Source organism: Canis lupus, chromosome 15 (genome assembly GCF_003254725.2).
Source record: "Canis lupus dingo isolate Sandy chromosome 15, ASM325472v2, whole genome shotgun sequence".
NCBI classification, from domain to species: Eukaryota; Metazoa; Chordata; class Mammalia; order Carnivora; family Canidae; genus Canis; species Canis lupus.
Window position 1 is genome coordinate 26719079 of NC_064257.1, and position 13360 is coordinate 26732438.

The window sequence follows — 13360 nt, forward strand, 5'->3', positions numbered from 1 at the left end:
TCTTCTTTGGAAAAATGTCTATTCAGGGGCACCTGGGTAGCTCAGTGGTTGAGTGTCTGCCTTTGGCTCAGGGCATGGTCTTGTGATCCTGGGATCAGGATCAGGCACCAGGCTCCTCACAGGAAGCCTGACTCTCCCTCTGCTTATGTCCCTGCCTCTCTCTCTGTGCTTTTATGAATAAATAAATATTTTTTTAAAAAGAAAAGTGTCTTTTCAGATCTTCTGCCTGTTTTTTAATCAGATCAGATTTTTACTATTGAGTTGTATGAGTTCTTTATTAATTTTGGATATTAGACCCTTATCAGACATGTGATTTGCAAATATGTTATCCCATTCAATGGGTTCATTTTGTTCATGGTTTCCTTTGCTGTACAGAAGCTTTGAATTTGATATGGCTCCACTTCTTTATTTTGCCTATGTTGCTTTATCTTTTGGTGTTAGATTAAAAAGAATCAAGGCCCTTGTCAAGGAGTTTACCACCTATATTTTCTTCTATGAGTCTTATGGTTTTAGGTCTTACATTCAAGTCTTCATTTTGAGTTCATTTCTGTGTATGGTGTAAGACAATGGTCAACTTTCATTTCTTGTTATGTGACTTCCCAACACCACTTATTGAAGAGACTGTTCTTTACTCATTGTATATTCTTGGCTCCCTTGTCATAAATTGATTAAACATATAAGCGTAGGTTTATTTCTGAGGTCTCTGATCTATTGATCTCTATGTCTGTTTTTTAGTTACTATGGCTTTGTAATATAGTTTGAAATCGAGGAGCATGATGCCTCCGACTTTGTTCTTTCTCAAGATTGCTTTGGGTCTGCAGAGTCTTTTGTGAGTCTATATAAATTTTAGGATTGTTTGTTCTATTTCAGTGAAAAATGCCATTGAAATTTTGATAAGGATTGCATTGGATCTGTATATTTGCTTTGGGTGGTATGGACATTTTAACAGTATTGATTCTTCCAATCTAGTGCATGGCATTTCTTTCCATTATTTGCCTTCCTCAATTCCTTTCATTAGTTTCTTGCAGTTTTCAATATACAGGCCTTTCACCTCTTTTGTTAAATTTATTCCTAGGTATTTTAATCTCTTTATGGGCTTGTTTTCTTAGTTTCATTTTCTGATGGCTCATTATTAATGTAAAGAAACCCAACAGAGTTTTGTGTATTGATTGTGTATCCGCCACTTTAGTGAATTTGTTTATTAGTTTTAATAGTTTTTTGATTGAGTCTTTAGGGTTTTCTATATATCATGTCATCTCTAAATAGCTACAGTTAGGTCTCATTTTGGCTGGGCAGAGACCCCTATGTCTTACTGCTTCATGAACTTATTGTTGTCATTCAGCTTTTAGCCCTACAGCTGGTGATCTCTGCCAGGTTGTGTATGTAACTCCTCATACTTGTCCATGGACCTGTGGTGAATCTTCACACAGACTTCTTCCCCCAGTTCCTTCCTCACAACAGCAGCTTCTTCTTGTACTTTTCATCATAAATTCCAGCTTTAGTTCTCATCTTTGTCTCTTCATTCATCAAAAGAGCTTTTTAATTTGGTCTCTATTGCTCTGAAGTCGTAAACTGCTTTCAGACAGAAAACCACTATGATTGTAGACTTACCATATATGTCTCCCATCTCTTAGAGTCAGGTTTAAAAACAAGTGCTTCATATGTATTGTCCAGTTTTGTGATAGTTTTCTGTGGGAGAGCAATTCAATACAACTAACTCTGCAATGTAACCTGGATAAATCCTACTATTCTTACTTTTGAAAGTAAAATAGGTCTGTGTAATTCTATTTAGGTATGTGTTCAACATTACCACTTATTACTTTAGATTCCACTTCTTTAGATTTTCTCCTAACAATCTGGCACAAACTGTTCTAAGCCCTTTACACATATTACTTCATTTAACCCTGATCTAATAAGATAGGTACAAGCCTGAATCACAAAGTAATTGCATGGTTTGCAGAAGTTCACAAAGCTGCTAAATGGGAGAAATATATATTCTAACAGCAAAGTCTGTGTTTTTAATATAATCCCTTTTTAAAGGCATACTGTGTTCTGCAAAATAAATAATTTTGTTGCTTTCCTTAATATCTAACCAATAAATAAATGGTCATTTATTTATGATTATTTTTTTCTATGTATTAGCTTTCATAGTGATTATTATTGTTTATTTTCTATAGATCTTACAAGTGCCATTAGATGGTTTGATGCATGCTATTCTCTCCATGAATTGTCTCTCACTGGAAACCCACTTCTTCAAGAAATAGACTGGAGGTAAAAAACCTTGTTGCACCCTATTATATACTTTATTATAGTTGCAGAAAACACAATTTGATGAAAATTGTTCTGTGCATATTAATTGCTTAGGAAAAGTCAATAAAAATAATTTAAATGCTATTCAAAACAAGAAATTTTTGCAATATTAGTTTAAAAACTGTCTTCAACCTCAAATAATTTTGCACATGTATGAACTAATACAAATTTAAAATAATTATTTTGATCCATATCGTTGATTATATGACAGTTTTTGTATGATGTTAACTTGGGGCTTGTATTTCTAGAAAACACATTTAAAAGAGATATTTGGCGTCTGTTAAAGTATGAATTATAAGCATATATGAATTAATGCTTCTCTTTGAAATATTGCAGTACCTAGATATAATAGAAGAGAAATATTTTGTAATTTTTTAGAATGAATTTTCTTCTTTAAATAAGTTTTTCTAACCTGAATTCTCCTATTATGCTAACACCATTTCCCCCGCAAAATGACCAGCATTTTTTTACATGAGCTTTTTTGAGATAATTTTCATCCCACAGTTTTGTTTATGAGTATGAATATGGTGTAAACAACCACAATCAAGATATTAAACATTTTAATCACCTTAAAAATTACCTCAAGCTCCTTTGCAGTCAGTTGCCTCTCCCAGGCTTTAAAAATATCTCTCCGCTCTTTTATGGCTTTCATTGTTATCTGATGAAGAGTCTACCAACACTCTCTTAGGAGACTTCTAATATTTTTTCTCTTTTTTTTAAAGATTGTATTTTATTTGAGAGAGTGAGCGAGAGAGAGCATGAGCTGAGGGAGAGGGAGATGGAGAGGGAGACTCAAACTGCCTGCTGAGCAGGGAGCCCAACACTTGGGGCTAAATCCCAGAACCTGGGATCATGACCTGAGCTGAAGACATACTTAACTAAGTCATGCACTCCTAATATTTTCTCTTTATAAGTGGTTTTCAGTAATTTTATTATAATGTGTTTTGCTGTGGTTCTATATAGATTTACTCATCTTAAGATCTATTGAATCTCTTGAATCTGATGAATTAGAGGTTTCCATAAAATTTAAAAAAAAATTGGCCATTATTTTTTCACATATTTTTTTCTGCCTCCTTCCTGTCTTGTCTTACTAGGATGCCAATTTCACCAATATTAAATCACTTGATATATTCTAGAAGTTGCTATTGATCTGTTCTTTTATGTATTTTATACTTTTTTTTCTGCCTGTACTTCACTCTAAATAGTTATTGCCGTATCTTCAAGTTCTCTGATATTTTCTTCTTATACATTTATTTTGATGTTAATCCCATCCAGACTTTATCAGTTCAGAGTTCAGATACTATGTTTTTCATCTCTAGAAGTTTCATTTTTTTTTAACATTTGCCATTTCTCTCCAAATCATGCTTGTGTTTTCCTGAATCTTCTTGAACATATGAAGAATATTTATAATAGCCGTTTCAAAATCCTTGTCTGGGGATCCCTGGGTGGCGCAGTGGTTTAGCGCCTGCCTTTGGCCCAGGGCGCGATCCTGGAGACCTGGGATCGAATCCCACGTCAGGCTCCCGGTGCATGGAGCCTGCTTCTCCCTCTGCCTGTGTCTCTGCCTCTCTCTCTCTCTCTCTCTCTGTGACTATCATAAATAAATAAAAATTTAAAAAAAAAACAAAAAAAAAAAAAACAAAATCCTTGTCTGCTAGTTTCATCATTTGTATCATTTGGGGGTCTATTTCTGTTGATCCCCCCAATTCTGGGTCATATGTCCCCGATTCTTGCATACTGGATCAATTTTTATTGTTTTCTGGACACCTCAAATTTTATGCTGTTGATTTCTTAATTTGGTTCTTTTTCTTTAGGCAACATCTATTTTATTTCTGATGTGCAGCTAATAAGTTACTTAAAATTGGTGAGATGCTTTTAAAGCTTGCTTTTAAGTTCTATTAGGGATGTCTCAAAGAAATCTTGAGTCTATTGCCAGTTTAGCTTTACTGCTATGGCACCGAATTTCTGAGTTTTCTCTCTGGTACCTAAAATACATACCCTTTCAACTTTGGCTGATATGAATTACTTCCAGCCCTAGATGGGTTCCAATAATTTTTCTATCTTTTACTTCCCCCTAATTCTTGCCTTTGGCCTTAAGTGGTTTTCTCTCATACATCCTCAGATCATTAATCATTTACCCACGTCCAAGTGAATTAAATCCCAGAATTCTGAAAGACTTTGCATATGTCTAGTTTTCTAATATTGCTGATGATTCTGCCCTAAACTTTTGTCTCTCTTTATGTCCAGCAGCATGCATTTGTAAGATAGTCTAACATGATTTATTGTACATTTGACATTTATATCATGTCAAGTCATGGGCACATCAAGATAGAACAAGCTAAGACTAGACAGGGCCTATAGCCTAATTTTGCAAGATAAGTTTGACAACACACTAAGTACAGAGAAAGGAAAATAGGTACTGAAATTCAGGTGGGAAAACTTACTTCAGAATCCTCAGACTTTGGATCAAATCTGTAAATCCTATCAATTTGATTAGACAGTGAAAATACAACATTTATGAATCAAATATAGACAAGGAGGAATGTATAATTGAAAAGAAAGTTGTGACATCTGATCCTAGGGAAGAAGCAGTTGAGTCTTTGTCGTGATTTGACATTCCTGTGATGTGTGGCCATAGCCAGGAAGATCCTGGTTCTGATGACTTCCAAAGGAATGTATCTTACAGAAGAATCAATAATCTGGTGATGTTTAAAATTTCTATATCTAACTATATCCACTTGTAAACAACATAAGAATATCTAGGAGGTAGTCTCTTTCCCTCCCTTGTCTGAGCCCATTGCAAACCTCTGACACTCTTTTTCTACACATATTGATTTTTATGAATTTGTTAATTGATCTTTGGTTAATAAATAACATTTTTATACCAAGTCAAATAACTGTGTAATTTGCTACTTGTTGATAGCCTGTGTATCACAGAAGAGTTATTATCTTTGCTAGAAAATCTAGTTTTATATTTTCTTTAAAGCTCAGTTTCCACATAAATTTCTGAAGTTACACTGTTTTTTAAGGAAATTGTTATGTTTTTACATGTTTTAGAATAGAACTTGTCAATTTCTACTTTAGAAACATCTATTTCCAGGTGCAATTTAAGCTGTTAGTAAAGAGGAAAGACTACAGCCCAGTGAAGTGGTTTTCAAAGATGTTTTCCTAGACAAGCAACTTCACCATCACTTGGACACTTGTTAGAAATGCAAAATTTTGGACACTGCCCAGACTCACTTAATCAGAAACTAGGGGATGATGTTTAGTAAACTGGTGTTTCAGCAAGCCTTTTGAATGATTTGATGCACACTAATGTTTGGAAATCACTGTGTTTTTAAATTGTTCCTGCCCCATACTGTATGATATGACAAGTAACAACTTTCCTATGTGTCTGAATCCTCACTGGTAAAATGAGGATAATAATAGTACCTATTTTATGGGGTAGTAATGATAATTGAATATAATACACGTTTTGTTGGTAACAATTCATGGAACATGGTAAACATTCAGAAATCTATTTTCCATGTCAAGGCTAACCACACTATGGGCTCTTATTACATCACCAAATATTTAGTGTATGATTACTACCTCCAGCCAATGTCCTAACATTTTAGACACTCTAAAGGAAATTCTGTGCACTCCGGGATTTCAAAGCATGTTTATAATCTTGATAGGGATATAAAATATATGCAGAAATGATAGCCATGACAGCTAATAGTGATAGCAAATGCTGTCATGGTGTTTACTTTGAATCCAGCATTGTTCTCTCATGTAATATTCACAATATACCTGATGAAATTGCTACCTATTATTCCCATTTTACAGGTGGGGGAACAATCATATAAAGGCTAAATAACATGCCCAAGGTTGCACAGCTAGCTAGTGGAAGAGCCAGAATTTGATGTAATCAAGCTTCAGTTTGTGCTCTTTAACTGTTAGATTCAGTACCTAATACCAGTGTCAGATGACTACTGTAGGCAACAGATATGCTTTAGAAATCCCACCTTAATTTAGTGTGACCAGGAAAAACTATCATTCCCGAAGAGGCAAACTTTGGGTTAAACCTCAAAAGTTTGGTAAGGTTTAAAATCAAGTTAAAAGGAAAAAACAAAAGCATTTCTTATGGAGAAAATATCTACAAAAAGGAGGAAATATGATAGGCAAGGTTAGGTTTTGGTCTATTTAGATGTAAAGTGGATATAGTACCTTTGGAAGGAAGTAAGAAATCAAGTGTGTACACTTACAGTGGGTCAGAGAATGGGCGATATATCCACATATTACTCCACAGCAACTCTGAGTTGGGTTCTATAATTATCATTCTGATTTTACAGAGGTATTTACTAAAGCTTGGATTCCTTGTAATTTGCCCAGTTATGATGTGTCAACGAAGGGATTTGAGTTCTAAAGCCTGGAATTTAAATACTATGCTTAACTGTTTCACATGATCTATTGCTAACAAATTGTAAAGGGCCTCGTATGCTAAAGGTCTCCTTTATCCAGTGGTCATGGAGAGAGCCTGTAGGATGCTACATATATGTATATACCTTGTGAGTAAACTGCTCAGGTGCATGTCTAGTTCCACCACTTCCCAGCTGTTTGCCTTGTACAAGTTACTTAATCTAGCTATGTCTCAGTGTCTTTATCTATAGAATGGATATAATAATAAGAATAGTTACCTCAGGATTTATTCATTAAGGTAATATAGGTTGTACTACATAACAAACCCAGAAATCTATGTCGTTTAATACAATAGAAGTTTATTTTTTGTTTATATTGAGTCTGATGTGATGAGTTCAGCCTGTCTAATGTAAGCAGACTCAGACTCAGGATACTTCCATTTTGTGGCTCTGTGTTGTATGACTTCAATATAATATGACTGTTTTAGGTAGTAGATTCTGGTGAGAGAGATGGGAAGAAACCACAGGGAATGAACAACTGATATTTAACAACTCTGCTCTCAAAAGTGGCATTGAGAGACACCTGGGTGGCTCAGCAGTTGAGCGTCTGTCTGCCTTCAGCTCAGGGCATGATCCTGGGATCCAGGATCGGCCCTCTCACTGGGAGCCTGCTTCTCCCTCTGCCTATGTCTCTGTCTCTCTGTCTCTCATGAATAAATAGATAAATCTTTAAAAAAAAAAAAAGTGGCATTGATCACTTGTCACATTTTCTACTGGCTGTAACCAGTCATAAGGCCAAACTAATTGCAAAAGAGGCCAGAACATGTAGAGAAGAACATCAGCATCAGAGTAGGCCAGCAGTCTTTGTGAGGACTAAATATGTTATTCCATAAAAGCATTTTATATTAGTGCCTAGCATATAGCACAGTTGATAAATATTAGCCATTATTTTTAAGAAGCTATAGAGAAATTTTGAATAGTTGTATGAAAAGGAAAATAGGATTTGGGAAACTTTTTTTCAGCAGTGAAGTAATAAAAGATTAGGGAAAATGGCCAAATTAAATGTTATTAGAGGGTCCAGGCATTAAAAAGTGGCTAAAATTAAGTAGTGGAAGTAGTCCTAGATTATTGTACAGATCTTTCTAGTTTAGAACTGGAAGAGTGACTTTAATGTGAGTTACCTTCTTTACAAAAAGAAGAGTAATTATGTCTAAAAGGCTCTGCTTGGCAGGTGATATTTTTTTTTAAATATTTTTTTATTTATTCATGAGAGGCATAGAGAGAGAAAGAGAGGAACAGACCCAAGCAGAGGGAAAAGCAGGCTCCATGCAGGGAACACGACGTGTGACTTGATCCCAGGTCTCCAGGATCACGCCCTGGGCTGAAGGCAGCGCTAAACCGCTGAGCCACCTGGGCTGCCCAGGTGATATTATTTATAATGAAAATATCTGATGGGTTGTTCTTACATAGATATTTTTATTTTCCTAGGTAACCAAATAAACTGTGTGTGTATATATGATACATATGTATATGATATATATGTATATGTCATAGATGACCAAAATTATTTATTGAAGGAATACCTTATAGAATTTTACAGTACAACATGTCAAAGGTTGAAAAAATTTATTTCAGGCCCTCTGAGTTTCTATTGAATTTTTTAAATTTTATTTTAGTGATTGAAAGTATTATTACCTATAAATTAACAATTGATCTTATTATTGATGCAAGCCCCAATCCCAGACCCCGGGATCATGCCCTGAGCCAAAGGCAGACACTCAACCACTGAGCCACCCAGGCGTCCCTCCTTACACTGAGGTTCAAAACACTATTCCCTAGGTTTGGGGTCCTCATTTTTATTCATTTTTATTATTTTATTTATTTATTTATTTATCTGTTTATTTATTTATTTATTTATTTGAGAGAGAGAAAAAAACATAGATGAGCTGGGGGAGGAGCAGAAGAAAAGGGACAAGCAGAGTCCACACTGAGCACAGAACCTAATTTAGGACTCGATCTCAGGACTCTGATCATGACCTTAGCTGAAATAAAGAGTCAAATGCTCAGCTGACTGAGCTAACCAGGCACTCCTTTGGGTCCTCATTTTTAGAAAACAAAACTTAGAGTGAAACTTACTACAGAAAATTGGAGTGTCCAAAAGGCTCTGCTTGGCACATGGTATTATTTATAAGGAAAATACCCAATGGGTTGTTTTTAGGTGGATATCTTCATTTTCCTCAGTTACTATACAGACCAGATATATGATAACAAACAAAAATAGGTGGTTGTGCCCAATTTACAGAGCAAGCTCTTTAGGGGACATGGTTTTTCAATTAGACATGGTGCAAATAAACATGGATTCTCTTGCTGATCTAAATTTCCATTCAAATAGCTGCCATGTTGCCAGTTGCAATAACTAGAAATAAACCTGTGTCCCAAATAATCTTTACTTATGGTTTTTTGCATGAACAATAAATACTTAGTTTGTTGAATAAAATAAGCTCACAGTAAAAAATATTGATATAAATCTATTTAAATATATAAAGATAAATATTCACATTTTACCACTACTCTACTACTAAGTATAGTATATATACTATATAAGTATATCTTACAGTTTTAAAGAAAATATTTAATTAAAAATAATATTGAAAGAAAAATACGGTATTTATATTATAAACATTTATTTAGTTATAATTTCTATGTTTAAATGAACTTTACTGGACTAGATTAATAGCAACTTGAAAACTTTGCTTATCAAATTTCACTTTGATCAGTTGGCCTAATACAGCTCTCCTCTCATAACTTTAAGAAGAGATTCAGTTATCTAAAGGGTTTAAAATCTAGTAATCTATAAAATATGGATTCGTTAATGAAAAGATCAAGTCAAACTTTAAGCAGTGTGTTCCAATGAACTTTACATAACCCCTTGATACCAACAAAGGGATTAGTTATAGATTTTCCCAATTGGCTTCTTACTTTCATGTCTGGCCAGTGATAACATGAACAAAACTGATGTGCTAAAAAAAAAAAAAAAAACCTCTTTTTAAAACTTAATCTACAGACTCAGTTTGGAATCTCCTTTGGGAATGTGATTCATTCATTAATGATTAATAGAGCCTCTTAAGCGACAGAATATTCACCAGGAAGTTTTCACTAAATGAAATATTGATTCAGCCCTTGGCCCGGAGGAACCCAGCTGGAAAAACTAATGCTGAGATCTCACAGTATCCTTATACTTCATTTCCAACATGAATCAACTTGTTACAGTACTATCTACTATATTCATCATAGACTCTCATAAGGCTGCATTTGCACTTAAGGCCAGCTCATTGCACTGCTAATTTATACAGATCTGAGAACCATTCCTTTAAATAAATAAATAAACAAACAAACAAACAAACAATGTTTAACATAAAACACTGAATCTAATCTGGATGTTTATCATATAAATCAAAACTTCAAGATATTGTCATACTCTTTAAAAGCCAAAGGGGGCTCCCAGTGCACTGGCGCACCTGTACCTCCACCAAAAAAAATAAATAAATAAAAATAAAAATAAATTTAAAAAATGAAAAAATAAAAAATAAAAAAAAGCCAAACAAACTGAACTTTTATATCCAAAGAAGTTTCAAATATTCTCACTCCAACTGTTTGGAAACTCTTTTTATATAATGGTGATGTATGTAATATCAAAATATTTTTGATGTAAAAATTCAAGACTGTAGATCCACATTGTCTATAATTATTACATGTAGCTACACTATTGTACATGATGATATCTATATCAATCACCATATCCAAAATATAGTATTTGATGACAAAATTATCATTTTGCCCCTTGCTAATCTGGTTGGTTAACATCCAAACAACTTCCACATAGTGCCACTTGCAATATCTAGAAACAAACCTAATATCCTGTATTATATTTGCATATATTTATTTTTCATTATTTTCATTGTCCAGAGCATAAAGAGCTGTTTTATTAAATATAATATGCTGGTGGTAAAGTATTGATCTTTCCATTAATCTGATAAAGCAAATTCTTTTATTTTTACTTCTAGGATTATATTAAATTATTTAGTTAAAATGGCTCTTCATTTTGTCATCAATTCTTTTTTTTTTAAGATTTTACTTATCTGACAGAGAGAACGAGAGAGAGTGCACAAGCAGGGGGAGGGGCAGAGGAAGAAGGAGAAGCAGACTCACAGCTGAGCAGGGAGACAGAGGCGGGGCTCCATCCCAGGACCCTGGGATCACAACATGAGCTGAAGGCAGATGCTTAAGTGACTGAGCTACCTAAGCGCCCCTGTCACTAGTTTTTTCTGAATAGAAAGCTGGTTCAATATGCACTCTGTAACTTCAGTGTTACAAGAATACTTTTCTAAGAATCTTTCATTCCATTTATGTAAAACCAATGGTAATGATAATCAGTAAATAGATCATTGGAATATAACTGTCCAGGCCTGTAGTAGCTCTTATTTTAGCAAATTCTCTGACATACAGGGCATGCTACAAGCTTTTAAGTAGGACAATTTCCAAATGATTAGAACTACAGAGTTGTTTTTCTAAGTGTAACCCAGAACATCTCTGATTTATTTTATTTTATATATATACATTTTAAAGATTTATTTGAGAGACAAAGAGGAGAAAGCATATGTGGGCATATGCACAAGATAGGGGAAGAGGGGGGCAGCAGGAAAGGGAGAGGGGAAGTGGACTTCTGCTGAGCCTAGAGCCTGATAAGGGGCTTAGTTTCAGACCATGACCTGATAGCCAAGAGTCAAATGCTTAACCCTAACCACCTAAGCCACCCAGGCACCGCCCCCCCCCCCCCATCTCTGATTTTATCACAACTCACAACTCTGTTGTAGTCTATTTTCTTCCCAATGCAGTGGTTCTTAATTCTTTAAGGTACATAAGAAAGGCTCTATTTTAAAAATGAAAATTCCCCAGAACCCACCAACAGAGGTCTTTGGGATAACTGAATCTACTACTCAGTCATAAAAGGAAGGAAAGAAGGAAGGAAGGAAGGAAGGAAGGAAGGAAGGAAGGAAGGAAGGAAGGAAGGAAGGAAGGAAGGAAGGAAGGAAGGAAGGAAAAGAAAGAAAGAGAAAAGGAAGGGAAAGAAAGAAAGAAAAAAGAAAAGAAAAGAAAAGAAAAGAAAAGAAAAGAAAAGAAAAGAGAAAGAAAAGAGAAAGAAAAGAAAAGAAAGAAAAAGACATCTTGCCAGTGGCAAGGAGTGGATGGAACTAGAGGGTATTTAAAAAAAAAAAAAAAGGAACTAGAGGATATTATGCTAAGCAAAATAAGCCAGTCAAAGAAAGACAATTATATGATTTCACTCATATGTGGAATTTAAGAAACAAAATAAAGGAGCATGCAGAAGGGAGGGAAAAATAAGACAAGATCAGAGAGGGAGACAAGCCATAAGAGACTCTTAATCATAGGAAACAAACTGAGGGTCACTAGAGGGGAGGGGGGTAGGGGATGGTGTAACTGGGTGATGGACATTAAAGAGGGCATGTGCTGGAATGACCTTTGGGTGTTGTATAAGATTGATGACTCACTGGACTCTACCTTGAAACTAATAATACGCTATATGTTAAGCAATTGAACTTAAATTTTAAAAAGAAGCAATAATTGGGGGAAAAAAAAGGAAAAAAATGAAGACTCCTTCGAGATCCCAGGACCCTTTCAGGGGGCTTATGGGGTCAAAATCATGCATGCATCAAAGATGGGTTCAAAATTAGGGATAAACCAATGGACTGTAAGATAACGGAGTGCAAAATATTCATCAGTATGGTTTCAGGTACCACATTGCAATTAACCTTTAATAAACTACTACTTGTTAAGTTTTGGTGTAGTGGCACAAAAGACTATCTTCAATGATCTGAAAGGGGTACTAAAATTCTCTTCCAGCCCCCAAAATAATACTCTTCCATTTTCCAACACCATATCTGTATGAGGTCAAATTTTCTTTATATGCTTTGATCAAAATAATATATTGCAATAAATTAAAGTAAAATTTAAAAAAATTAAAAAGCATCCCAGGTACTACTGATAACATTAGTTCAAGGACATTCTTTTCAGAGACACTGCCTCGCAGCGTTAAAGACACACATAGAAGGATCTAGCCTTGAATTTCCATCCCTGTGGATTTAGAGAGTAACTAAGATAAAAAATAGAGACATGAGACGCTGTGGCTCTCATGATAACAGCATGAGTATTTTCTTCCTTTTGTTGACACCTCCTCAATTAGACAAAATGAGCCCTGAAAGATAGCTCTTCAAGGTCTTAAGTGTCACTTCATCTGCACTATCACTGTAGGTCCAAGATCCTGTTGAAAAGTTGTTTAGGTCCAACAGCTTACTGTTTTGTTTAACCAGAAATGACTGTACAATAGAAATAAACAAATAAGCCTTACCTAACTCTTAAGATGTCCAATTTACAACAATAAAATCTGATTTATCTAATTTTCCTTCTAAGATATAACTATTCAAAGACCAAAGCCTGCTATTAGCATACCTCATTCCTTCTCTGGTCAGGTCCACTCTGGACACCAAGATATCAGACAGAAATTGGTTTTGTACCCCAAAAAATTAGAACTGTTGGATATTATCTGGGGCTAATTTCATCTTTATTAAAGC

The 13360-nt window shown here is 34.8% G+C and overlaps 1 protein-coding gene across 21 annotated transcripts in view; it reads left to right on the top strand.

Moving 5' to 3' along the window:
- Positions 1–13360, top strand: part of LRRIQ1 (leucine rich repeats and IQ motif containing 1) — a 214991-nt gene that overhangs the window by 56332 nt on the left and 145299 nt on the right. For all 21 annotated transcript variants that reach the window (XR_004805254.2, XR_004805255.2, XR_004805257.2 and 18 more), the window contains one exon: positions 2178–2271. Coding sequence is in view for 15 of the 21 variants with exons in the window: in XM_049094257.1 (XP_048950214.1) it covers positions 2178–2271 (94 nt within the window). In the remaining 6 variants the exon portion in view is untranslated. The remainder of the gene's footprint in view (positions 1–2177; positions 2272–13360) is intronic.